Raw genomic sequence first — 25,829 nt, forward strand, 5'->3', positions numbered from 1 at the left:
TGGCCCCCAGCATCAGGCACAGCCCCACAACCCGGCCCCACAGCCCAGCCCGGCCTCACAGCCCACCCCGCAGCAGAGCGGGGAGGAAGAGCAGCCTCATCCCATCCTCTCAAGCCAGACCCCGTGCTAGCACCAGCATGACCAGCAGCTCCCAGGGCCCCCAGATTCCGCTGCGACTCGCTTTGGGGGGTTGCACCTATCCCTCCGGCAGCTCGCCTCGTGCCTCAGTTTCTCTCCTTTGCTCCCCAGGCATGCTGTCCCCAAGCCAGAGGCACGAAGGGACCCTGCTGGCCCCAGGAGCATGGGGACAGCCACGGTGTGGAAACTTCTGCTCCGTGCTGCTCCTGCTTCCCCGTGCCGTGCCAGCGCATGGGACTGATGTCTCCGAGGGAAGGAGGCCGGATCCTGCTCCCCCAGCACTCCCAGCGAACGGAGAAGCTCTTCGTCCCCATCGTCCCCTGGAGCCGTGCCGAGCTGGGGGATGGGAAGCAGGATCCCGAGGGCCCCTGCCCACCGACCCAGCGTGGAAAAAGCAGAGGCAAGCTGCGCTTCCAAGAAACAGCCGCGCCGGCTGCCAAGAACCGCGAGCCGCAGCAGAGCCTGGCAATTCTCAGCCTGGAGACAACTCTCCTCCGACGCCGAGCGTCACGCGGCGGCTGCAGCGGCTGCGTTACGGCGGGGCTCCCCGCCTCCCGTCCCGAGCTCAGCCCCCCCCAGGGACCCCCGTGCTGGGGGGTGACGGCAGCCGGACCCTGCCAGCTCGCAGGCACGCTGGCCCGGGCGGCGGGCGGGAGGGAATTCCTGCGGCGAGGATTTCGGCAGCTCAGCATTTATTTCCGCACCGATTTTGGGCACAAACCCCGCCGTTTCCAGCGTTAGCTGGGAAGGAAACAGCCCACGGGGATTCTTTCCAGCTCGACGGGGCCCGCTTGGTTCCACAGCGTTCAAACAGCAGCTTTGCCTCTTGTGGAGGAAAGATTTTGCCGAAGAGCGAAGGGAGAAGCGGCCGGAGAGCCGAGCGGCGCAGCTCGCCGTCCCCCCGCACCGCCGCGAGCTGCGCAGCCTCAGAGCTCTTTCTCCATCATTTCCGTCCCCCAAACCGAACATTTTTGGCACGGTGGGGCAGCTGGGCTCCGATGGACGCTGCAGAAAAATGGCTGCGGTGCTCTCCAACCCGTTCAGACCACCCCTGTACCCCCCCGTCGCTGCCTGGACCCACAGGATTGGGGGCTGGCCCCCCCATCCCCCCACGCTGGGGCACGCCGCGAGCCTGCGCCTCTCGCCCGGGCTCGGTTCCCTCCCCACATATGGCGTCTCCATGAGTAATGAAAGCTGCTAATTGCCAACAGATGCCCCAGGAAACCCTGACGCTGCCTCTCGTGGCTGCGTTTGGCCGGGAAGGGAGAGCAGGGGAGCCGGAGCCGGCCCCGGGTCCCCCCGAAGCGTGGGGCGGGGGGGGTCCCCGTGCGTGGTGGCTCCCAGCAACTGGAGCGAGAGGACGCGGCTGCTGTCATTAGCGAAATTAGCAGCTGGGCCAAGGCAGCAGGCGAGCATCCCCGGGGAGGGGATGGTGCCCCCGACCCACGGCATCACCCCCAGAGCACAATCCAACCCCCCCTGTGGGGTTGGGGAGCCGCAGCCGAGCCCCAGCGCAGCCCCTCACCGTGCCAGGCCCTGCCACCCCCCCGCAGCCCCGTCCCCCCTGGGGTGGGCAGCCCACAGCCCCTCCTGCAGCCCCATCCCCCCTGGTGCAGGCAGCTAAAGCCCCCAGACTCGGGCCCGGCACCCTCCCCGTGCCGTGGCTCCAGCATCGCTTGCACAACTGGAGCTGGCACCAGCCCAGTCCCGGCAAACCCGGGGGCAGGAGGTGGCTGTGCTGGGACCCCCCATCTCCCCTTTCTGCTGTGCTTGAGGAGGGTCTAATGGTGGGGGGGGAAGAATCTCACCCCTTCCCTTGTCTCCTCCAAGGGCGGTCGCCCCTCCCCACTCCCATTACTGTGCTGCAGCCCCCAGTCTGCTTCTTCCCACACCCCAAACCCAAACTGGGCAGTGCTGGGATGAAACGGGTGGTGCAATTAGCTCTTCAGCCTTAATTGGACTGGGTGGTGGGTTGGGGAGAGACCCCTCCCTGCTCCGGGGGTGCATCCTGCCCCGGTGCCCCAGCACGGCTGCGCTGGGGCTGGGAGTAGCATGTCCCGTCCCACCCCACGGCATGGCTCTGCCGTGGGCCCCGCACCAGTGGGAACCAGTGCGCTTCTGGCGATACACTGGGAGGCTGATGGAGCTGGTGGGAAGCCAGCTGCAGCACCCCCGAAAGCACAGTCCCCTCCTGCAGGACGCCTTCCCGATCCCCTTATCGGAGGCCACTGGTCCCAACTGGGCAGCACCCTTCGCCCAGAGGTCTCGGCAATGCTGGCACCCCCGGGAGCAGGGGGTGGCTGCCAGCCCCGCGGCTCCCACCAGCTTCACCCCTGCGGGAGCATCGCCCACCCGAAACGTGGGTGCCGGAGGGTGCTGCCTGCGAGCCCGTCCTCGCTGGAACGAGCCCTCGGGGAAGCTCTGGTGGCTTCTCCCGGGGAGGAGTGACATGGCCAGGGCACGCTTCCCTCCGCCGCAGCAGCCGCGCAGCCCTCCCCGGCGCGTCCCGGCACGCCGCGGTGCCGCGGTCCAGCCGAGCTGCCTGGGCACCTGACCCACGCCACGCAGTAACGCTCAGCCCGGACCTCGTTAGTGGCAAGATGCCGAGGGCCACGACGCAGACACATCCTCTCCTCCAGCACCGCCCTGCCCCACGCTCGAGTCCTGCCCCTGGGTCTCCCCACGGCGCCCGCTCCGGCACGAGCCCGGCCAAAGCCCCTCTGCCACCCCCCCACCCCATCCCCGGAGGCACCCGCACCACGGCCGCAGACCCGCACCGCCCAGCTCGGCTGTGCTGACGCCGGGGACGCTCCGGCAGCGCCGGGCACCCCCGTGCCTCCGCGGTTGCGTGGTAATTGCCTCCGAAGTCACTAATTTGCTCATAGACTAATTGCCGTGTAATTTAGCGCTCTTGGCTCCACGCTTGTTTGCAAAGCAGTGCCCGGACGCGGGCTCAGCCCTGGCCAGCAGCACCCCACGGGCTCCGGACAGGGGCACAGACCGGGCAGGGAGGGGGCTGGGGGGGGAGCAGACAGACCGGGGGTCCCCACTGGGTGACAGCCACCCCCCCACCCTGACCAGACCCCGACACGAAGCACGAAGCGGCGGCCGCGGCCCCACGGCACCACAGAGAGTGAACTTTTATTTTCCAACAACGACAGCACCTGCCCCGTGGGGTGGGGGACGGTGGGGAGGGCTGGGAGGGGGCGGCCCCGAGGGGGGGGGCGGCGAGGGCAGCCCCGGCCGCTGGCGTGCACACGGTGCACGGCGTGAAGAAACATCCCGGTAGAAAAGAACGAAAACCCGACGGCCTCGACGGCCGGTCCTGCCCCGGGGGGTGCAGGCGTGATCGGTGGGTGAGCGTGGGGTGGGGGTGGGGGTGCACGTGTCCCCTCCGCACCCGCGTCCGGAGGGTGGCAGGGAGGAGAAACCGTGCGAGGACGGGCGGGAGACGGCTGCGGCCGGGGGGGAGCGCGGTCCCTCCCGTGGGGACGACTCCGGTCAAGCCGGGACCCCCCCGGAGCGCCGAGGAGGACGGAGCAAACCCAGCGTCTCGGCGCGTCGCGCGCCGGGGCCATGGCGGCGGGCGCGGGGCTCACACCTCCGTCTGGAAATCGCCGTCGGCCGCATCCAGCCCGGCGCAAGGGACCTCCCAGTCCGCGCAGCGCAGCTCCAAACGGTCCCGCTGGGCGCTGGGCAGCGAACCCAGCGTCATCGCCTTGAACGTGCTCCACGGCTTCGGTGGCGCAGCCGGCGCCTGCGGCTTCGGTTCCTCGGCGCTGGCTGCACCCTGCGGGGCGAGGAGCGGCTGCGGCGAGCGGCCGGGGTGCGCGGCGACGCGCGGCTCACCCAGCCCCACGGCACAGCCACCCACCGCCACCCAGCTCTAGAGGGGTCCGGAGCCCTCCGGCCCCGGCCGGGGTGGGACGGTGCCGTCCCCAGGGACGCTCAGGCACTTACGTTGGCCGTGCTCTTCTCCCCGCTGCCCGACGAGACGCTCCACCGCTTTTCTCGCTGCGGAAGAAAGCCCCGGCGCTCAGCCCCAGCGTCCTCCCGGGGGATGCCGCAGCTCCCCGCGATGCCCCGGGGTGGGTGGAGGGGGTGAGGGAGCAGACCGGGGCAGGACGGGACCCCTGGGATCTCACCTTGGAGGAGCCGGCAGCCGGGGCCCGGTACCGGTCCAGCGTGTGGAACTTCTGGTTGAGCTCGTGGTAGAGCTCCGAGTGCCGCTTCCGCGTGTGCATCACTTTCTGCGGGGCGAGAGCGGAGCCCGCGGCTGTCGGCATCCGGCACAGCCCCGCACCCCTCGGCACAGCCCCCCCTTCCCATCCCCCAGCCCGCTCAGCCCCTGCCTTCCCGGGGCACCCCCAGACCCGGGGCAGAGGGTGCAGGCGAGCGGCAGAGCCCGCTCGGCGCTGGCGTTCTCATCGAGGGCTCGTTAGCGCCTGGTATCAAACCCCTCCGAGCTCGGCTGCTGCGTCGCTGCCAGCGAGCCGGAGGGATCTGGGGACAAGGTGGGTCGGTCCCCGGACGGGACGGGCGCTGCCGGGCAGGGGCTGGCACCCGACCCCGTGGCGGGCACCGGGGACGCCCGCTGCCGTGGCGGGGCTCACCTCGAAATCCAGATCCGAGTATCGCAACCTCTTCCTCTGGCAGGGGACACACAGGGTCCGGAGCAGGGGGAGGAGATGGAGGAGAAAAGGGAAAGTTCTGTGCGGGGCCGGGATGTGGGGGGGAGCGGGATGGGGGGGGGAAGCTCACGCCAAGCCCCACGGGACAGAGCCCAGCTGGGGATGCGGGGCCGGCGGCCGAGCCGGGGGACGCGCAGCTCACCCACCGCAGCCCCGAGCCCGGGGTGGGACGCCGAGCGGCGAGCGCGGGGGCAACTCACGCCACCCTGCACGCGCTGCTGCGCGCTCACCCAACGCATCCCCCTCCCCACGCACGCTCCCACGCCAGCCCCCCGCCCCGCTCACCTCCAGGGACCCCACTTTCATGGCGGAGCCGGGGACGGTGCGGGGCATGGTGCGGCTGCGCTCCGACAGCTCCGAGGCCAGGATCTGCCGCACGGTGGGATGCTGCTTGAACTGGAGGCCGTAGGGGGTCTTCACCGTCCCGTAGGGCTGGTTCAAGTTCACGTTGACGTGGTCCACCGCCACGAAGCCGGGGTAGGCATCCCCCTCGGCTGCTGGGTGCCCCGTCCCGCCGGGCACCCCCTCCTCAGCTCCGGGACCGAGGGTGCCCTCCTCCCGTCCGAAGGGCTTGAGGCTGCCGCTCCGGCGCGGCAGCACCATGTAGTCGCTCTCGCGGGGGGGCTCGGGGGCCCGCAGCCAGCCGTACTCCAGGGGCCGAAGGCTGCTCTCCGTGCACAGGTAGACAGGACCCGGCGTCTCCAGGCTGAGCTGCTGCGCCGGCGGGTCACCCAGCTCGCTCAGACCCGCCACCACGTTCGGTGTCATCTTGGGGACCTGGACCAGGATGCTGGGGGGAGGGATGTTCCCCGGCAGGCTGGAGAAGCCCAGGCCACCCTCCGAGGTGGTGTTGAGCTTGGGGTCTTCGTCCCCGTCGAGCGAGATGCGGGACAAGGTGCCCGTGATGGTGGCGGGGTTGCAGGTGTTCACCTCCTTGAACAGCACTGCGGGCAGGGAGCGGGGTCAGCGCTGGCGCTGGGGGTCTGGGGGGAGGGCAGGGAGGCTGCACGGACCCCCAGTGTGCTGGGGTTGTGCACGCTGCCCGTCCCTCCCAGGCACGGCACGGTGACAGCCCCGTCCCCAGCGCAGGGTGGGGCAGGGGAGACCTCACCTGTCTGACACGCCAGGTCAACGTCCTTTTCGAAATCTGTCTATAAAAATACAGAGAGAGGGGGAAGAGAGAGAGAGAGAGAGGAGAGAAAGAGAGGGAGAGAGACAGGGAGGTGAATGCATCCTGGGGAGCAGCGGGGTTTGCAAGGGGGAGCGTGCCCCAGCGCTGCCCGTGCCCCAGCCCTGCCCGTGCCCCAGCGCTGCCCATGCCCCAGCGCTGCCCATACCCCAGCGCTGCCCGTACCCCAGCGCTGCCCGTGCCCCAGCCCTGCCCGTACCCCAGCCCTGCCCGTGCCCCAGTGCTGCCCGTGCCCCGGTGCTGCCCGTGCCCCAGCGCTGCCCATGCCCCAGCGCTGCCCGTGCCCCAGCGCTGCCCGTGCCCCAGCCCTGCCCGTACCCCAGCCCTGCCCGTGCCCCAGCGCTGCCCGTGCCCCAGCGCTGCCCATACCCCAGCGCTGCCCGTACCCCAGCGCTGCCCATACCCCAGCCCTGCCCGTGCCCCAGCGCTGCCCGTGCCCCAGCCCTGCCCGTGCCCCAGCCCTGCCCATGCCCCAGCGCTGCCCGTGCCCCAGCCCTGCCCGTGCCCCAGCGCTGCCCATACCCCAGCCCTGCCCGTGCCCCAGCCCTGCCCGTGCCGGCGCTGCCGCACTCACCAGGATCTGCACCTGCCCGTTCTTGCAGGAGTCGGGCGAGTTTTCGTTCTCCTCGCTCCTGCACCCCCCCATCTGACACTTCACCACGTCCTGGACCTGCGGGGACAGAGCCGGTCACGGCCCCGCGGCCAGGGGTCCCCCCCCCAGGCGGGCACCCCTGCAGGGCCACCCCACCTCTCGGCGCAGGAACCCGTGCACGGTGATGATGACGAAGCCCTGGACGGAGTTGAAGACGGCGAAGAGGACCTGGAAGAGGATGGAGCGCCGGTCGGTCATGGCGAGCACGGCCGACATCCAGGTCAGCGCCAGCAGAGGCAGGACCACGCAGGAGCTCCACAGCGATGCCCTGGGCCAGGGAGAGAGGGGTCGGGGTGAGCCGCCCGTGCCGGGGCCGCCCCGCGACAGCCCCCCGAGCATCGCCCCCCGAGCATCGCTCCCCACCCGGGGCTGACCCCCCCGTGCATGGTGTGGCACGGAGAGCCCAGCCTGAATGCCCCGTGCCCCGCCAGGTCCCCCCCTCGCTGTCCCCTCTTCCTCGGTGTCCCCAAGCCAACACTGGCTGGGTGCTGGGGCACTGCCTGCTTGAGGGCGTGGGGGTCCGCGAGCTCCTTCTGGCCCCCCGGGCTGAGCCACGGGCCATGTCCCTGGGGACACTGGGACAGGCCACTGGTCCCTGTCCCCACGCAGGCATCGCAGCCAGCAGCGAGGGTGCTGGGGGGATGAGGGGCCACCGTCCCCCTCCCACAGCCGCCGGAAGAGCAGAAAGGGGATTTCTTTCTTTTTTAGCGGTGAATTTTGGGGCTGCTTCCATTGCAACTCAACCCCCGGGGGCAGGGACGGCCGCTGACCAGGGTGGCAGGGGTGACAGCCCAGCCCGGCTGGACACCTCCCAGCCAGCACCCATGGGAAGAGGGTCCTGGGGATGCCCCCGAGGCCAGGACTGCCCCGTGCCCCACGGCGTGGTGCCCCTCGTCCCCCTCCCGCTGCCAAAGCTGCCCCGGGGAAGAGGAGCCGAGCCCCCCGCGCCCCGACCCCGGCGATGACGTGACCTGCGGGAAGCCATGCCATGCAGACGTGATGGCCGCGGTGGGGCACGCGCACCCCGCGCCCGGGGCCACCCCGAGCACACAGCCTTCGCCCTGCCCGTGGGACCCCCAACCCAGATCCCATCACCCCCCCCACCCCGGGGTGATGCCCAGAGCCCACCGCCCCGCTCCCCGGGGTCCAAGGCTGTGCTCGGGGCGGGGGGGAGGGGCACTAACATGGCGCTGCTGGCGGTGGCGGAGGTCATGGCCGCGCTGGACACCACGCCGCACTTGGTGCATTTCAGCAGCAGGCTGCCGCAGGGGGGGGGCTCGGAGCTACGCGCCCACCACCCCCCCCGGCGCGGGGATGCAGGCAGGGGGGGGAGCACGGCCGTGGGAGCGCAGGATGGCGAGGATGGAGGCGGGGGGCGGATGGATGGACGGACAGATGGATGGATGGACAGACAGACGGATGGATGGACGGACGGATGGACGGACAGACGGATGGATGGATGGATGGATAGATGGATGGATGGACGGACGGACAGACACAGGCAAAAAGCAAATGGGAGAAGGAAAAGAGAAAGAGAGAGAGAGAGCCGGGTTAGTCGAGGGCGGCAGCAGTTAATGACGAGCAGGGGTGGCCAAGCGGCAGCGGGACGGGGTGGGCAGGGCTCAGCCCCCTCCGCCGGCAGCAGGGAGGGGGGGTCCGCAGCCTGCGGCTGCCCCTTCCCCGGGGGACGGTGTGGGGGTGACTGCCTCCCCGGCTACTGCCCCTCCAGCAGCCCCAGCGAGGGGCTGCGCTTGCCCCGGGCTTGTCCCCCCCCCACCCCACTGCTGAGGCGAAGTCTGCCCCGTCCTCAGCCCGCTCCTGGAGGAGACCCCACGCCGTGCCCCCCACCTTGCGGCAGCGCAGGGTGCTCAGCGCCGGCCCCAGGGCACTTACCCAGCTCGCTGCTTTTTGGACTTATCTGAAATGCCGTCGCGCGACATCAGCTTGTTGAAGACGATGATGCCAACCAGCATGTTCACCTTGGGCGAGAGCCGCGCCGGGGTTAGGGCCGGGCACCGAGCCCCCCGCGAGCCGGGGTGGGTTTGGGGGGCGGGGGTCTGCGGCTCGGGGTCAGCTCACCAGCACGATGACAGCAGCGGGTCCCACGAAGGCGTAGAGCAAACCGCCCTCCAGCGAGAGCCAGCAGCTGCAGGGGACCGCGGCGCGTCAGGGGCTGACGGAGAGGGGACGGCGCGTCCCCAGCCCCTGCGCCCGGCACTGCTGCCAGCCCGGAGTGGTCCCCGTGCCCAGCCCGGTGTCCCCCCCGTCCCCACGTACTAGCTCGATGTCCCGTAGCCTTTGGTCCGCGTGAAGCCGACGGAGACCGCGACCACGAGGGCTGGCAACCCTGGAGAGGGGAGACGAGGCTGGAGCTACGGGGGGGGCATCGTCATCCCTCCCAGCACCACCTCCGCGCCAGCCCCCACCGAGGGGGACGGGATGGGGCCCCTCTGGCAGCTCCCCATGGCCCGGCTGGTCAGAGGGTGCTGCTCTGAAGGGACCAAGACACCCGGGTCCGTTTTCCTCCAGTTGCCTCAGTTTCCCCTTCTGGGGGATACCAGGGAGCGGGGCACGGTGCCCCCCCTTCACCCCGCCGCAGGACCAGCCCTGCCGGGCTCTTACCCCATCCCAAGCAGAGGAAGCGCTTCCTGACCAGGCGTGTCCGGATCCGGCCGATCACCGCCAGGTAGGACTGCCAGGCCTCCGTCAGCACCCAGCAGAAGGACGAGAGGAAGAAGAAGTGGAGGAAGGCGGCCGTCATGGTGCACACGCCCTGCGGGGACACGGGCGCGTCAGGGGCGGGCATCGCCGCATGGGCCACGGCACCGCGGCGGTTAAACTCCCACGCTCGGGCGAGGTTTGTGTCAAAGGATTTAATCCTGGGATCGAGTTAATCCAAATCCAATCTGCTGCTGGGGGCCAGCAGGGACGAGGTGACCGGCTGGGAAGAGAGGGCTCGGACCCTGCTGCAGCCCCCATACCCATCTGGGGAACCCCCGAGGGGGGCACGGTGGTGGCACCCACCTTGCTGAGCATCTGGGACTGGCCCACGAGGATGAGGACGTTGGAGGCCAGGATGGAGACGCAGAAGTTGAGCAGGATGATGGAGCGCTCCGACTTGATGAACCTGCGGGCAGGAGCAGCGTGGGGCTGGGGTGCCAGCCTGTCCCACGACCCTGTCCCAAGTCCCTGTCCCATGTCCCTGTCTCACGTCCCTGCCCCATGTCCCTGCCCCATGTCCCTGTCTCACGTCCCTGTTCCACGTCCCTGTCCCACATCCCTGTCCCATGTCCCTGTCCCACGTCCCTGTTCCACGTCCCTGTCCCACATCCCTGCCCCATGTCCCTGTCCCACGTCCCTGTCCCACATCCCTGTCCCATGTCCCTGTCCCACGTCCCTGTCCCACGTCCCTGTCCCATGTCCCTGTCCCATGTCCCTGTCTCACGTCCCTGTCCCACGTCCCTGTCCCACATCCCTGTCCCATGTCCCTGTCTCACATCCCTGTTCCACGTCCCTGTCCCACGTCCCTGTCCCATGTCCCTGTCCCACATCCCTGTCCCACGTCCCTGTCCCACGTCCTTGTCTCACATCCCTGTCCCATGTCCCTGTCTCACATCCCTGTCCCATGTCCCTGTCCCATGTCCCTGCCCCACAGACACGCGGGCACAGCCCTGGGCTGGGGACGGTGCCAGGCAGCTGGGCACCTCTCCCACCGGGGTTATTCTCTTCCCACCACGTTGCATTTAATCACTGAGCCTTTATTCACGCCGTGCCCCCCTCCGCCGCCCCCCTGCCCACACGGTCTCGCCCCCCGGGTGCCCCCCGGTCCCCAGGTCACCTCCAGAAGGCACCGTAGATCACCAGCAGGGTCAGCAGGGCCATGCAGGAGACGGCGCAGCCGATCATCAGCGGCACGGACGGGCTGCCCGAGGGGTCCATGGCCTGGTGGGGAACGCGGGGGGAGCAGCTGAGCTCACCCCCCCACGGCTGCTCCCTGCCAGCCCCCTGCCCCCCGCTGGGCCCCTCCCCACCCCCCCCGGCTGGGGACCCCCGGGCGCTGGGGGGGGGTCGATGGCGGCAGCGGCGCAGCCAAGGTGCCTTCCTGGGGACCCGTGCCCATCTCCATGCCGACGGGGGACGCGGGCGGAATAGCAATGGGGTGGGGGGACGCCTGGGGATGGGGCTGCCCCCTCCCCTCCTGGCACACAGCAACGCTCCGTATCGAGCCCCACAGACACGGCAGCCCCCCGCCCACCCAAGCCCACCCTCGGGGTGTGGGGGTGGAGGGGCCATTCCCTTGGGTGGTGGGAGACACCCCCCTCCTCCCCCCCAGTGCCCACCCCACCCTGCCGAGGTGCCTGCAGGCAACGCAGCCCCTGCCCATCCCCACCCTCCCCCCGGGACCCCCACCTCGGCCAGGCCCCGCAGCCCGGGGATCGCCCCCCATCCCTGGCCCGTGTCCCCAGCGGGCTCGTCCCCGTCCCCGTCCTGTCCCCTACCAGGTCTCTGGGCAGCTGGGCGAGGACGGCGAAGGTGGCGAGCTGGCGGCACTGGCATTTGGTGTGCGCTGGGAGGGTCTCCAGGGTCTGGCAGCTCTCCGTGTCCCAGTTTCCCAAGCCAGCATCCCTGATTAATGGGACCAGAGCGAGGGGGGGGGGGCAATTTGAAATGATCAAACCCACAGGCAGCCCCTCGCGCCTCTCCCGGGTTAACCCTTCGCTGGCCCCTGCCTGGGGGGAGGCAGGCGGGGGGGGGCACTGCCGGGGGACAGGTTAATCCCCCAAAGCCATCCCTGCCCTGGTTGTCCCCCCCTGCCCTGGCGCTGATCCTCCCTCCTGCAACACGAAGGCTCGATTCTTAATCACCCCACCCAGGTTTGGGGGGGGGGGGGGACACACAGAGAGAGGGGGCCAGGCCCGGGAGGAGGGGGGGCGAGGATGGAGGGAGGTGGCAGGAGCAGTCCCAGAAGCACCCCGACACCCACATCCCCCCCCCAGCACGAGCCACGCGGCAGAGACACATTGTCCCCAAAGCCACACCTGCACGGGAGCGGGCGATGCTCCCCTCCTGCCATGGGGACCCCTCCCGCCATGGGGACCCCTCCGGCCATGGGGACCCCCCCAGGAGGGAGCCGGGACGGGGTGCCCCGCGGTGACACTGACCACGCGTGGGGAGAGCAGCCACCGCTCCCAGCAAGGCGGGGGAACTGGGAACTGGGTCTGTGGGACAGCCGGGGACACAGCTCCCCTGGGGCCAGGCTGAGACCTGCCACACTCATCACACCCACACGTCTCCCCACCAGCACGGGAGCCGTACTGGAACCAGTGACCCCGAGGTGCGGGGCACCCACGGGCGCCCGGGCAGGGGGTCTGGCGCTGCCGGCCCCCCCTCCGTGCCCTCCTTTCCCTCGCTCCTGCCAGAGCTCCGGGCTCGGCGCTGACAAACCGCGTCCGGCAGGCTGGTGGCAGCGGTCCGCGGCGTCACGCCGGGGGGCATCGACCCCGTGGCACCCAGTTAGGGGGGGCTCGGCCATGGGGAGGCACCGTCCCCGCTCCCCATCCCTCCCACCGGCTCCCCGGGGACCGACGGGTGCTGGGACAGCCCAGCCCCATCGCACGGCCACCGTGTCCCTGTCCCCCACTCACGTCCTCGTGTAGTCCCAGGTGACGCACTGCGGGTGGGACGTGCCCTGCAGGACAGACGGATGGGTCAGCGTGTCCCCCCCTGCCCCATCGCAGCCCCAGGAGGGTGACCGGCCCATGGGGACCTCCCCGGGGACCTGCCCAGCTCCCCGAGCTGCTGGCCCCTCTCCGGCTCTCGAAGGCGCCGGTGGGACCCAGACGGGACCGAGCGGTGACCCGGTGATGGGACAGGAGGGTGACACTCACGTTGATGATGTGGGAGAGCTCCACCAGGACGAGGGGCTCGGCTGGCTTGGTCGGCGGGCGCACGGTCACCATCAGCACCTTGGAGGTGACAGCCAGGGGGGTCCTGCAGGGAGGGGCAGCGGCTGTCACGGGGCAGGGCCGCGGGGCGGGGGGCAGCGGGCAGCCCCACTCACCTGGGCGGGGGCAGGATCAGGCCCAGCGTGCGGTACAGCACGGCCCCGATGACGAAGTGGGACGACTCCTCCGCTTCTGCGGAGAGAGGGGGGGAGCGGGGCCGTGACCCGGCGCCCGGCACACGCGTGTGGGCCCAGCGAGCACGCACACGCACACGCGTGTGGGCTCAGCCGTCTGCCCCCGACACGCGTGAGGGACCACGCGGCCCCTCCCCGACACAGGCACGGCACACACGGGCACACGCGGGCACGTGGGCTGGCAGGAGACCGCCCGCCCGCTCACACGTGTGCACGGCCAGACGTGCACACACACCTCTGTACCCCCAGATGTGCACTCGCACGCATGCACGGCCCCAGCCGTGCAAGCTCACGCATGTTCACACGCACACACATGCACCCTCCTGGACACGCATGCTCATACAGGTGTGCAAACGCGCACTGCATCACGTGTGCACGCTCCATGTGCACAGCACCAGACGTGTACTCACACATGTGCAGGCTCACACACGTGTACACATGCCTGCACTCCCAGTTCTGCATGCTCACGCAGGTGCACAAAAGCTGTGCACTCACATGTGCACACTCACACATGTGCACAGCACCAGATGTGCACTCCCAGATGTGCACACACATGAGATGCATGTGCACAGCACCAGACGTGCACTCACATGCACATGGTCACACACGTGCACCCTCACACATGAGATGTATTTGCACAGCACCAGACATGCACTCACACGTGCACGTTCACACAAGTGCACAGCACCAGATGTGCACCCCCAGATGTGCACACTCACACACGAGCATCCATGTGCACAGCACCAGATGCTCACTCACATGCGCATGGTCACACACGTGCACGCTCACACATGTGCACAGCACCAGATGTGCACTCCCAGATGTGCACCCTCACACGAGATGCATGTGCACAGCACCAGACGTGCACTCACACGTGCATCCTCACACATGTGCACAGCACCAGAAGTGCACTCACATGCACATGGTCACACATGTGCACAGCAGCAGACGTGCACTCACACATGCACACTCACACACGTGCACAGCACCAGATGTGCACCCCCAGATGTGCACACTCACACACGAGCATCCATGTGCACCGCACCAGATGCTCACTCACATGCGTATGGTCACACGTGCATGCTCACACATGTGCACTGCAGCAGATGTTCACTCCCAGATGTGCACCCTCACACATCAGCATCCATGTGCATGGCACCAGATGTTCACTCACACGTGCATGCTCACACATGTGCATCCTCACACATGTGCACAGCACCAGATGTGCACTCCCAGATGTGCACACTCACACACAAGCATCCATGTGCATGGCACCAGAAGTTCACTCACACACACATCCTCACACGTGTGCACAGCACCAGATGTGCACTCACATGCACATGGTCACACATGTGCACGCTCCCAGATGTGCACGCGTGCGCACAGCAGCAGACGTGCACTCACACGTGCACTCTCACACACGTGCACAGCACCAGAGGTGCACCCCCAGATGTGCACCCTCACACACGGGCACGCGTGCGCACAGCAGCAGCCACGCACTCACACGTGTGCCGGCCCCACACAGCCCCAGGCGCACACGCGTGCGCACACACACGCGTGCCCCGGCGCTGCCTCACCGGCCGAGGCGAGGCTCAGCACCTCCCGGGGGATGAAGAGCTTGTCCTCGGAGCTGCGGGCCCAATCCTTCATGCCCCGGCGGCCCTTCATGGGGAAGTTGATGTCGCTGGAGACGGCGGAGACGGGCTCTCTCTGGATGCTGATCACTGGCAGGGCACAGCGGGCGTCACCGGCCGTGTCCCCGCGCCCGCCGCGGCCCCGCGTCCGCCCCGCCGCTCACCCAGGTTGTCGGTGACGATGAGGGAGCTCTGGAAGGCCTTCAGCGCGTCGCCCACCAGGTGGATGAAGTCCTCCACCACCTTCATCAGGTGCACGGAGCCCGGCGAGACCTGCGGGCGAGGGACCAGCTCCGCAGCCGCCGGGACGCGTCCCCGTGGTGGGGACATCCTGGTCACCCTGGGGACGGCCGGCCACCCACGCCCCGCGCCACTGACCTGCTGGGCATCCTCCCACTTCTCCCGGTTCTCCACGTCCACCATGTAGCTCACCACCTGGAAGAAGCGCTGCGGGGACGGGGCTCAGCGGGGCTGGGGTCCGGGGACCGACCACCGCCACCTCCCCGGGGCCGTCCCTCGCCGTCCCCCCGCCCCGCTACCTGCACGTCCTCGGAGGACGGGGTGTAGGTGGCCCTCTTGAAGGTGTCGGTGACGTTGCGCAGGATCTCGACGGAGAAGAGCAGGTCCCCGCTGTAGTAGGTCTTGCGGGCCATGAGCTCCAGCAAGCTCCGCACCACCTGCGACATGCCCTCGCCCGCCAGCACCCGCTGCCCCTTGGCCAGGTGCTCCCGCAGCTGGGGGGGGACACACTGGTGTCACTTGGCTGCCAGCACCCTCCCCAGGTCCCTTGCCATGCCCAGAGCCCGGCCAGTGGGGACACTAGGTCCTGTGCAGCCTGCTCTGGGTGACCCTGCTTCGGCGGGGGGTTGGGCTGGGTGACCCACAGAGGGCCCTGCCAACCCCAAACATGATTCCATGACACTAATTGCACTAATTAGGGCAGCAGCAGGACTTGGGGGTCTGGGGGTTCCTTCCCACTCCAAAAGCCATCTCACAAGGACATGGGCACACAGCTCAGCCTGGGGTCCATCTCCAGCTCCAGGACAGGGTCCCCTTTCCCAGCCCTTCCCCAGGAGCCCTGCCTCAGTTTCCCCGTGTGGCAGCCAGCCCGTGAAGCAAGGCGGCTGCTGGGTTTCCCAGCGATGGAGGGGCTGGGGACAGGGCAGACCCTCAGCGACAGGGAGGGGAGGGCTGGGGGGTCCCGCGCCAGAGCGTGCACCTACTGAGAGATGCAAGTATCGGTACTCGTGGGAGACGCAGCGGGCGAAGCTGGGCGCACCCCAGTAGGCAACGCCGTGGGGACTCAGCAGGCACCGGCGGCTGGCGGACCCTGCACGGAAAAATCGGGTTTGACACCGCCCGAAGCCACCCACCAGCCCAGCTCCAGGGCGGGGGGGGGGGGTTTGGGGGTGCTCGCCCCGCGCCCCTCACCCGTGGCGTTGGGGGGGCATTTGTTGTAGACGACCTCCCCGGCGGCCGTCTTCTTCCAGGTCATCAGCATGACGTACTCGTCCTTGCACATCTCGTGGTAGGCTGGGGGGAGATGGGGGGGGGTCAGGCGCAGCCCGGATGCCGGGCGGTGGGCACCGGGGTGGGGGGGGTGCCCCGTACCTGGGCACTTCTTCTCGTTGCAGGTCTTCACCTCCTCGCCGGTGCCCTCGCAGGGGTAGCCCTGCACGCCGGTGCCCTCGCACATGCGGAAGCGGCGCTGCCAGCCGGTGTCGCAGGTCTTGGAGCAGAGGCTCCAGTGGTTCCAGGGACCCCACTTGCTGTCGGCTGCGGGGATGGGGACACCGTGGGACACCTGGTTCGGCGCGGCGAGCGGCACCCGAGGGGACGGGGACGGGCTGGTGGGCCCCAGTGGCGGCTGCCCCCCACACCACGAACCGAATACGGGTATGAAATCCGTGGATCAATGATTTAAATCTCTCCAAGACGAGCCCAGCGTCCCCGCGCAGCCGCTCGCCCACCGGCAGCCCCGGGGCACCCTCGGCGCGTGGCAGAGCTGCTCCCTCCCTCCGGCAGCCACGGCGCAGCACCCACCTCACCTCCCCCCGCACCGCCACCGATGCCGGGGGGACAAGACGAGGACGGGGTCGGAGGGCGGGGATGAGGACGGGGTCCATCCTTCGGCCTGACTAACCCCCCCCCGCTGTGCCCCCAGCCCCACGAGCACGCACGAGGGCTCACGCACGCCCAAAGCACGCCGGGACCTGCGGCCGCCGGGCACCGACGGGTCCCCCCCTGTGTGACACCGGGCTGAGGGCACGGGACAAATCCCCAGCTCCTCCGGCTGGGATGTGCCTGGAGGGAGCAACCGGCGCGACGGGGACGGCTGCCGACCCCCAGCATCACCCCGCGGCTCCCGCTCCCCCCGCGCCCACACCCGCAGCGGAGGGGGCTGCCCGCATCCTCGTGTCACCGCAGCGGCTTTACGGCGGACCCGACGCGCCGTGCCAGCGGCACGCGTGGCCTCCCGCCCGCTCCCCCCCACGTCGCGCGGGGCCTTACTGGGACAGGTGGGGTTGGAGCACTCGCGGGCGTCGGCGTGGGCCCCCCGGCACTCGGCCCAGCCGTGGGCCGAGACGCTGCACTTGCGCGTCCGCTGCTGCGTGCCGTTGGCGCAGGTGACGGAGCAGCGGCTCCAGGCGCCCCACTCCAGCCACTGCCCTTCCACTGCGGGGACAAGCGAGAGCGGCGTCAGCCCCCCCGCCGGCCGGCGGCCCCTCGGCCGCGCGGACCCCCGGCTCGCCGCGACCCGCCGGCCTCTCCGCGCAACGGGTCCAACCTACGGACGCGCCGGCTCCTCCCGTGCCGACACCAACAGCCAGCGCCGAATCCTGCCCCGGACCGGGGGGCTGTCACCGGGGGTGGCCCCCGCACCCCCACGCTCCGGGGACCGGCCGCAAGCCCCCGGCGTCGCCATGCACCAAACCCACCGGCCCCGGCGTCGCTCGCTGCCGAACCCGTGAGCCCCCGCGCTGCGGATCGGAGTCTCCACGAGCTTCCACCCCACCGGCAGCGTCTCCGTGGGGCAGCCCCGGGAAAAGCCACGCGCCATGGGTGGCACGGTGCTGCCGGAGCTGCTGCGGAGCTCCCACACTCCGTCCTGCTCGCAGCCCGACGCTGGCTGCCCCACGTTGGGTCCCCGCGAAGGGAAGGAGACGGCGCTGCCGCCCGCGCACAGACAGACCCCACAGTCACCTCCCCGGTGCCCCACGACGTCCCCGTGTCACCCTGGTGCCGGCCACGGGGACAGGCGGTCGCAGCAGATGGGGAGGGAAGGAGCCAGCTCCTCCGCGGTCCTCGGGCTGGTTCCCCCCTCGAGTCCCCGAACGCGGCTGACGGAGCCGGCTCTGCATCTGGGTTTCCAGCGGGGACAGGAGGGTGCACCCCACGCCACAGCACCCGAGTGCCCGCGGGCTGTCCCGCGTCCCCGTGGCGGTGTCACCCGTCCCTCGCAGCCCCGGGAGCACGGCCCTGGCTCTCGGCCGGTGCCATCTCCTGGCGTTCCCGGGGGGAAGGAGGAGCAGGGGGAGAGGGAGGTACTGACCCGGGCAGCTCGCGATGCTGCAGGGCTTGGCCTGCAGCTCGGGGCCCTCGCAGGCTTTCCCTCCGCGCCGCGGGGCCACGCACCGCCGCGTCCTGGTCCTGGCCCCTCGCCCGCAGGTCACCGAGCACAGGCTCCACGGGGACCACTCCTCCCACGTGCCGTGAACTGCAACACAGCACAGCGCCGTCGCCACGCGAGCCCGGACCCGCGGGCGGCTCCAGCATCCTCCTCCTCCTCCTCCTCCTGCCACCAAGGGGTCCTGGCCATCGCAGACCCCTCCGTGGCAGAGCCGGGCGCGGTCCCCAGCATCCCGCTGGCATCGCCTGTCCCACCATCACACCCGAGCCCGAACCCCGAGCAGGCAGCGGTGCCGCTGCCGCTCCCTGCCCTGCTCCAGCCCCCTCTTCGGGGTCCCGGTACCGGCGGCGCACGTCCCCCTGCACCCACGCACAGCCCCGCACACCCCAAGCCGTGTCGACACGCCGGGCGCGGCCACCCCTCGGACTCATCGCACCCACGGGAGCTCAGCGGGAAGGGAGCGGGGGGACACGCAGGGCACCAACAGCCCCAGGGATGCTCCTCTGCACGCTGCGATGTCCCCGGAGTGCCGGGACAGGGCTGTGCTCCCCGGCACGGAGAGCAGTGGGCACCCGAGTGTTTTGGGGGTGCAAAGCTCCCCAAAAGCCTCCCAGGCTTGGACAGGGCAGCTTGGCCACCCGAAGGCCCTGCTGGCCCCCTGCGTCACGCACGGATGCCACCATGGACAAACTGGCCAGCACGCAGCCTGGGGAGAGACCCAGAGCCCACTCCTGCACACCACGTCCCCCGAGGAACCGGGTAGCTCGGCCCCCTCCGGCCCCACACGAGTGGGGACCCCCTCACACTGGTCCAGGCAGCTGCCCAGCCCCAACTGCCCCGGCGCAGGCTCCAGCCCCACAAAGCCTCAGAGTCACCACGGGGAAGCTCCCAGTTTGCCGGGAGGGAGGATGGAGAGGGGCCGCTGGCCGAGCTGCTCCCAAGGCAAATCTCCCAGCAGCAGGAGCGGTGGGGTGGGACGGGGCACTGGGGCACCCATTCCAGCTGCTTCCCCCAGCTTGGTGCTCCCCAAGAGCTGGCACAGCAGGGAAGGTAGAAGGACATGGGGATGCCGAGAGGAGCTCCAGGGGAAGGCAGAAGGACACGGGGATGCCGAGAGGAGCTCCAGGGGAAGGTAGAAGGACATGGGGATGCCGAGAGGAGCTCCAGGGGAAGGCAGAAGGACACGGGGATGCCGAGAGGAGCTCCAGGGGAAGGCAGAAGGACACGGGGATGCCGAGAGGAGCTTCAGGGGAAGGCAGAAGGACGTGGGGATGCCGAGAGGAGCTCCAGGGGAAGGCAGAAGGACGTGGGGATGCCGAGAGGAGCTCCAGGGGAAGGCAGGAGGACACGGGGATGCCGAGAGGAGCTCCAGGGGAAGGCAGAAGGACGTGGGGATGCCGAGAGGAGCTCCAGGGGAAGGCAGAAGGACATGGGGATGCCGAGAGGAGCTCCAGGGATGCCTGCAGGCAGCGGGATGGGCAAGGCCTGCTTTCACGACAGATCCGCCGCACAGAGCCACCCTCCTTGCCCAGCCCCACCAGTGAGAGCCCCCCCACTCCCAGAGACCCCCCCAGCAACACGTGCCCCCGTTCTCCCCACCCACCCGCCCACTCAGCCCTTTGGGTGCTGACCCAGAGCCCAGCCGGTAGCGGGTCCCCCCCAGCCGCCGCGCAGCCCCCCCTCCCGGGGTACCCCGCGCCCCGGCGTACCTGGGCAGGTGGCCGTGTTGTTGCAGGTCCGCGTCTCCCGGAGCAGCCCGCTGCACAGCGTCCCGTAGGGCGAGGAGACGCAGGAGCGCGTCCGCACCTGGGAGCCCTGCCCGCACGTCAGGGAGCAGACGCTCCACTGGGACCACTCCTCGGCCGCCGGGTCCCCTGCGGGAGACGCGACCCTGAGAGCCGGCGCCTGCCCCGGGGGGGCCGCGAAGGTCCCATGAGCGGACGGGACAGAGGACGGGAAAGTGGCCAGGCAGCACCTGCCAGCGCAGGGATGGGGACAAGGTGCTACGGGTGGCAGTGATGACACCGAGGACATAAGCGGGGCGAAGGAGCCCATGGGCACCCTCGGGACACCATGCCAGCTGCGCCTGGAGAAGGGGTCAGGGTGCAGGGTTGCACCCGGCGTGAGAGATGGCATAGGCAGTGCAGGCAGCGTGGTCAGCGTGAGCAGTGCAGGCAGCATGGGCAGCACGGGCAGTATGGGCAGCGCAGGCAGCACAGGCAGTGTGTGCAGTGCAGGCAGCACAGGCAGCCCAGGCAGCACAGGCAGTGCAGGCAGCATGGGCAGTGTGTGCAGTGCAGGCAGCACAGGCAGCACAGGCAGCACAGGCAGTGCAGGCAGTGCAGGCAGCACGGGCAGCATGGGCAGTGCAGGCAGCACAGGCAGCGCAGGCAGTGCAAGCAGTGCAGGCAGCATGGGCAGCATGGGCAGTGCAGGCAGCATGGGCAGCGCAGGCAGCACAGGCAGCGCGGGGGGCACGGGCGGCACGGGCGGCATGGGCAGTGCAGGCAGCGCAGGCAGCACAGGCAGCACGGGTGGCACGGGCAGCATGGGCAGTGCAGGCAGCATGGGCAGCGCAGGCAGCACAGGCAGCGCGGGGGGCACGGGCAGCACGGGCGGCATGGGCAGTGCAGGCAGCGCAGGCAGCACAGGCAGCACAGGCAGTGCGGGCAGCACGGGCAGCACAGGCAGCACAGGCAGCACAGGCAGCACGGGCAGCACGGGCAGCACGGGCAGCACGGGCGGCGCGGGCAGCACAGGCAGTGCGGGCAGCACGGGCAGCACGGGCAGCACGGGCAGTGCAGGCGGCGCGGGCAGTGCAGGCGGCGCGGGCAGCACGGGCAGCACGGGCAGCACGGGCAGCACAGGCAGCACGGGCAGTGCAGGCGGCGTGGGCAGTGCAGGCGGCGCGGGCAGCACGGGCAGCACGGGCAGCACGGGCAGCACAGGCAGCACGGGCAGCATGGGCAGTGCAGGCAGCACGGCGTGGCTCCCTCTGCCCACCCCGGCACAGCACCGCCATTCACAACCACCCGGCTGCTCTGAAGCGCGGTGATGTCCCCGCAGCTGTCGCACAGCCCCGCCGAAGGCCACCGGTTTCATTAAAGCGGGAACACGCGGAGGGACGAGGGCTCCGAAGGGGCCAATCCGTCCTGGAGCCAGGCGGGACGCAGGCTCCGGAGCAGGGCTCCCACGGAGGTGACAACACCCCAGGGCTGCTCTGCGTCACCCGGGGACCCCAGGGCCGGGCTGGGTCACCACGGGGGTCACCCCGCTCTCTGCCCAGCAGCTCGCAGGGGCGCAGACCCCTGTGAGCACCCGGCTGGAGGAGATCTGCACGCCGGGCAGACGGAGCGGAGCTTCCCTCCCAGCGCCGGGGCCCATCCATCTCCCGCTCGCCTCCGAGCCCTCCGACCATAAATCAGGGGGGGCTGGGGAGCAGGGAGCCGCATGCTCAAATTACCCAGATGGATTTTCCAAATAAATACATCTGAACGAAACAATTAATGGATTTTTTTTGCTTTACAACCCTCAGAGGAAGGTGTAAAGGAAAAATATATAAATGGAGCAAATTAAGTCAGTCCGTGGGCAGGAAGCTCTGTCTCCATCAGCCCTGCCCATGGCCAGGCACCCGAGCCCAGTGCCACCAGCACCCTGTGCCTGTCCCCGCGCCGGGGCAGTGCCGGTACCTGTCTGGGCCATGTAGATGCCCGGCTCGTCCGCTGACCGTGGCCACTGGGTTTTCACCTTCTGGTTCTCCTCGACCGCATTGCCTGGAAGAGAGAAGGGCTCCGGTGAGACCGGGCAGGGGATGGGGACAGGGACAGGGACAGGCCACTGTGGGTCAAGGGACATTACAGGGGGGATACAGGGATGCCTGGCCCAACACTGAGCACTGCGTGGCATCCCCGAGGGCTAGAGATGGGGCTGAGCACACTCACAGCCCCCCAAAACGTGTCACAGCTCCCCCAAACGCATCACCCCCCATCCCAGGGGCTGCGGCTGCCCCGGTGCCGCGTCCCTGGTGCGACCAGGGTGCCCGCACCCACGCCAGGCTGGGCAGAGCTGCTCTCCCGTCCCCACTTAACAGCTTGCTGCAGTGAGATGGCACAAATTTATGGCTCGGCTCACCAAAAATAACAAGAGATCCATCAAGAGCACTTGGCGTGAAATTAACTGGCATGTGGAGGGTTCGGTGAGAGGCGCGGCTGCGGGCGCGGGGAGGGGGGGACGCCTTCCCCGGCCTCCCCCACCCCCTCCGGGCCACCCCCGTGCCCTGCAGCAGGGTCCCTTGTCCCCAGACCCGGGCGCAGGAGGCTGGCGAGTTCCCGCACGCTCGCCAGCTCGCAGCCGCTGCCGGTGGGTGCTGTGAGCTGCGGGACACCGCGGGGTGTCCCCTGGGCACTGCCAATGCCACCCCGGGCACCTGGCACCCCAAAGTGCCATGGCACCCCGCTGCTGTGCCAGCCAGGAGAGCAGGCAGCGTTGGCACAGCCGCCTCGCCGAGCTGCCCCGGCGCTGCGACGTCCCATGGGACGGAGGGGAGGGGACGTGGGGACACCTGGCACTGGTGCGGGACCCCGTCGTGCTTCGGGCACGCTGCGGCTCCCGTCGCGACACAGGCGGGTGATATAGGAGCCCCAGGCAGGGAGCGCTGCCTGCGCTGACACTTATTAGCGCCGTAAACCAGATCTCAATTTACTGATTTTCGCCTTCAACCCAGCGTGACCCCTGCCCGGGCGCGTCCCCGGCGCAGGCTCCTCCTCATCGCCACCGATGCAGCCGGGCACCCTCGGCTCCGCTCCCCGCGCACCCTGCTCCATGGCATGAGGGGTGCAGGGTACCCGGAGGGGCCGAGGGGCTGCCCTGGGGGGGTCCATCCGGCTGCAGGGCCGAGCTCCCCACAGGGCCCCCCACCCCCACGAGCAGCACGGCAGAATTATGCACGTCATGGCGAGCGCCCGGGGAAGACCATAAATCCCGAGGATATACGAGGGCACTCTCCCCGCCTGTGTTCGACAGAGACACCGGATTCAATTTCCTTCCGAGAGCTCTAAATCCCCAGCCGTCACCGCGGGGCGGCCGCGGCCATCCCCGGCACCCGGTCCTGCCCAGGGGGTCACCCAGGACCCCACGGCATGGCTGCAAGGGCAGGAGGGGTCTTTGGGGGACATCAGGATGTCCCCTGAGGCCACGCGTGTCCCCGCAGGCCACTGGCCGCGGCCCCGTCCCAGCATCACCTCCCTGGGAGCTGCTTTCTGAAGGGCGATGGGTTTGGGGCAAGGGGAAACGCAGCCCCAGGCAAGCCCCAGAGCTGAACCGCTCAGCCCTGGCACTTCAGGCTCCGTGGGGCTGTACCCCCTCCAAAGACCCCCCCCGTTGCACGGCTGCCATGTGCCCAACGTCACCATGCAAAGTCCCAGCCCCATCCCCTTGCTCACCCACGCTTCTCGCCCGTGGGCACCCAGCACTCCATTGCACCGGGGCTGCATCTCCCCGGCTCCACCAACGTCCCCCGTGGCAGAGCCGCGGAACCCCGGGACCACCGCGGCCAGGAGCGGCTGGGCGGTCGCCAGCCCTCGCCCGGCTGCGGCGCTCGGCGGCCGAGAGCCGGTGAGATCAGCGCTGGGCGCCCGCCAAGGCTCGGCTCACAGGCACCATTCAGCCCCCCGGCCCTGCCTGCCACCGCCACCCTGAAAGGCGACCATTCTCCACCCCGTGGGGTGCGGGGGGAGGCCGGGACCCCCCCCTCGCTGCCATGAAGGGTGCTCTGTGCTCCAGCCCCGCAGCCCGGTCCGGCGACACAGGCGAACGCCCGGCGGGGACCATGGCATGGGGGCTGAGGAGGGGACCACGGCATGGGGGGCTGTGGAGGGGACAACGGCACGGGGGGCTGTGGAGGGGACCACGGCATGGGGACTGCAGAGGGGTCCACAGCATGGGGGGCTGCAGAGGTGACCACAGCACGGGGGGCTGCAGAGAGGACCACGGCACAGGGGGCTGCAGAGGGGTCCACGACACGGGGGGCTGCAGAGGGGACCACGGCACGGGGGGCTGCAGAGGGGACCACGGTATGGGGACTGCAGAGGTGACCACGGCATGGGGGGCTGCAGAGGGGACCATGGCATGGGGGGCTGCAGAGGGGACCACAGCATGGGGGGCTGCAGAGGGGACCACGGCACGGGGGGCTGCGGAGGGGACCATGGCACGGGGGGCTGCAGAGGTGACCACGGCACGGGGGTTGCAGAGGGGACCACGACACAGGGGGATGCGGACGGGACCATGGCACGGGGGGCTGCAGAAGGGACCACCGCACGGGGGGCTGTAGAGAGGACCATGGCATGGGGACTGCAGAGGTGACCACGGCATGGGGGGCTGCAGAGGGGACCACGGCACGGGGGGCTGCAGAGGGGACCATGGCACGGGGGGCTGCAGAGGGGACCACAGCATGGGCGGCTGCAGAGGGGACCACGACACGGGGGGCTGCAGAGGGGTCCACAACACGGGGGGATGCGGAGGGGACCATGGCACGGGGGGCTGCACCGCTGGCAGCGGCGCGTGGGGCGGCCGAGGCCACGCGTCACCCCCGGGGCTCCGGCACCGCAATAACGTTGCACCTCCGGGCGCCTCCCGGTTTTAATTGAATGTCAAATGTAATTTGGGGAAGGAGCGGGAGTTCGCCCTTGCGGATGGTGAGCGGAGAGGCGGCAGGCGGCTCGGTGCCCGGGCATGCCAGGTCTGCGGGAACCCCCCTCTCCATCATCTTTTCAAGCCGTGCTCGGCGTTATGAACCCTGCCAAGCCAGCCCCGGGGAGGAGCAGGGGACCCGGGGGACCCGGGGGACCCGGCATCTTCCAGCCTTGCTCTGTGCCAGATCCCGCTGCTCCCCCAGCAGCCCCCACCCACAGCGGGCGTCCGCCCCTGCGGCATCCCTGGGGGCAGAGGGTCGGCCAGGCTGAGCTCGGGGATGGCACCTGAACCTGGCACGGAGCTCTTCATCGTCCATGCGGAATTGCATTTACAGGGGGGGAAAAGGAAGGAAAAAACCAAATCAGATCAGCTCAAGCAGCTCCCATCAGGATGAGGCGATTTATAACCCTGCAGCTGTAACGGACCAGGGATTTAGTCGGGGGATCTGCCCGTAATGACATTTAGCTCCTGAAATAAATGCTAAAGCCCAATGAAATTATATATATATATACCCACAGCCCATCACCACCGCCTAATCTGCTGGATAAAGACCCTGCACAGCTAAGTCAGGGGTTGCTCCTCCCCGCTCATCACCCAGCGCTGGCACAGGGGGAACATCTGGCCAGCTGTGCCCCAAAACCCCTGCACCACCTCGCCGAGATGCCCCACGGGCGAAGGGAGCGCTTGGGCAAGGCGGCTCCCTGCCACGGGCAGCCCGACCCCGGTGCCGAGGGTGTGGGCGAGCATGGCTGCCTTATCTTCACTTGAGGTTCCTGCAATTCCGTAACGAGCAAATGGCTTCATTCCGCCTGGTTAACAGCCCGGCCGTGCCGTGCCGCCGTGCCGTGCCATCCTGCCTGGAATAACAAGCGCCTGGGCTGCAGCAGTCAAGGGTAATTTGCCACGGGAAAGGGTCATTTTACCTGCAAATTGTTTTCCACGTCTCCACCAATGCAGAGTGACAGGGCTCCCGCTCCGGGCTCGCAGTCAGGCGAGCAGCAGCCCTGTGTCGGGGAGATGGCGAGCGAGACCCCGAGGCCGCGCCGGCTGTGCCAGAGCAGCCGT

At 69.5% G+C, this 25,829-nt stretch overlaps 1 protein-coding gene across 5 annotated transcripts in view; it reads right to left on the bottom strand.

Moving 5' to 3' along the window:
* Positions 1-3,649: 3,649 nt before the first annotated feature.
* Positions 3,650-25,829, bottom strand: part of ADGRB2 (adhesion G protein-coupled receptor B2) — a 31,042-nt gene continuing 8,862 nt past the window's right edge. For 2 of the 5 annotated variants that reach the window (XM_075437983.1, XM_075437986.1), the window contains exons 3-32: positions 21,764-21,847; positions 19,784-19,948; positions 17,997-18,161; positions 16,955-17,119; positions 16,055-16,219; positions 15,875-15,976; positions 15,667-15,773; positions 14,983-15,177; positions 14,822-14,890; positions 14,608-14,716; positions 14,387-14,533; positions 12,732-12,807; positions 12,559-12,661; positions 12,316-12,359; positions 11,170-11,296; positions 10,509-10,612; positions 9,695-9,797; positions 9,293-9,443; positions 8,948-9,017; positions 8,750-8,816; positions 8,564-8,649; positions 7,855-7,953; positions 6,767-6,938; positions 6,593-6,688; positions 5,941-5,980; positions 5,115-5,773; positions 4,752-4,787; positions 4,284-4,388; positions 4,099-4,152; positions 3,650-3,928 (exon numbers count right to left, since the gene is read on the bottom strand). In XM_075437983.1, coding sequence (XP_075294098.1) covers positions 3,734-3,928; positions 4,099-4,152; positions 4,284-4,388; positions 4,752-4,787; positions 5,115-5,773; positions 5,941-5,980; positions 6,593-6,688; positions 6,767-6,938; positions 7,855-7,953; positions 8,564-8,649; positions 8,750-8,816; positions 8,948-9,017; positions 9,293-9,443; positions 9,695-9,797; positions 10,509-10,612; positions 11,170-11,296; positions 12,316-12,359; positions 12,559-12,661; positions 12,732-12,807; positions 14,387-14,533; positions 14,608-14,716; positions 14,822-14,890; positions 14,983-15,177; positions 15,667-15,773; positions 15,875-15,976; positions 16,055-16,219; positions 16,955-17,119; positions 17,997-18,161; positions 19,784-19,948; positions 21,764-21,847 — 3,860 coding nt within the window. In that variant the 3' untranslated portion in view covers positions 3,650-3,733. The remainder of the gene's footprint in view (positions 3,929-4,098; positions 4,153-4,283; positions 4,389-4,751; positions 4,788-5,114; positions 5,774-5,940; positions 5,981-6,592; positions 6,689-6,766; positions 6,939-7,854; positions 7,954-8,563; positions 8,650-8,749; positions 8,817-8,947; positions 9,018-9,292; positions 9,444-9,694; positions 9,798-10,508; positions 10,613-11,169; positions 11,297-12,315; positions 12,360-12,558; positions 12,662-12,731; positions 12,808-14,386; positions 14,534-14,607; positions 14,717-14,821; positions 14,891-14,982; positions 15,178-15,666; positions 15,774-15,874; positions 15,977-16,054; positions 16,220-16,954; positions 17,120-17,996; positions 18,162-19,783; positions 19,949-21,763; positions 21,848-25,829) is intronic. The other 3 variants (XM_075437985.1, XM_075437984.1, XM_075437987.1) reach the window with 3 other exon arrangements.

This window comes from Opisthocomus hoazin, chromosome 17, assembly GCF_030867145.1.
Source record: "Opisthocomus hoazin isolate bOpiHoa1 chromosome 17, bOpiHoa1.hap1, whole genome shotgun sequence".
NCBI classification, from domain to species: domain Eukaryota; kingdom Metazoa; phylum Chordata; class Aves; order Opisthocomiformes; family Opisthocomidae; genus Opisthocomus; species Opisthocomus hoazin.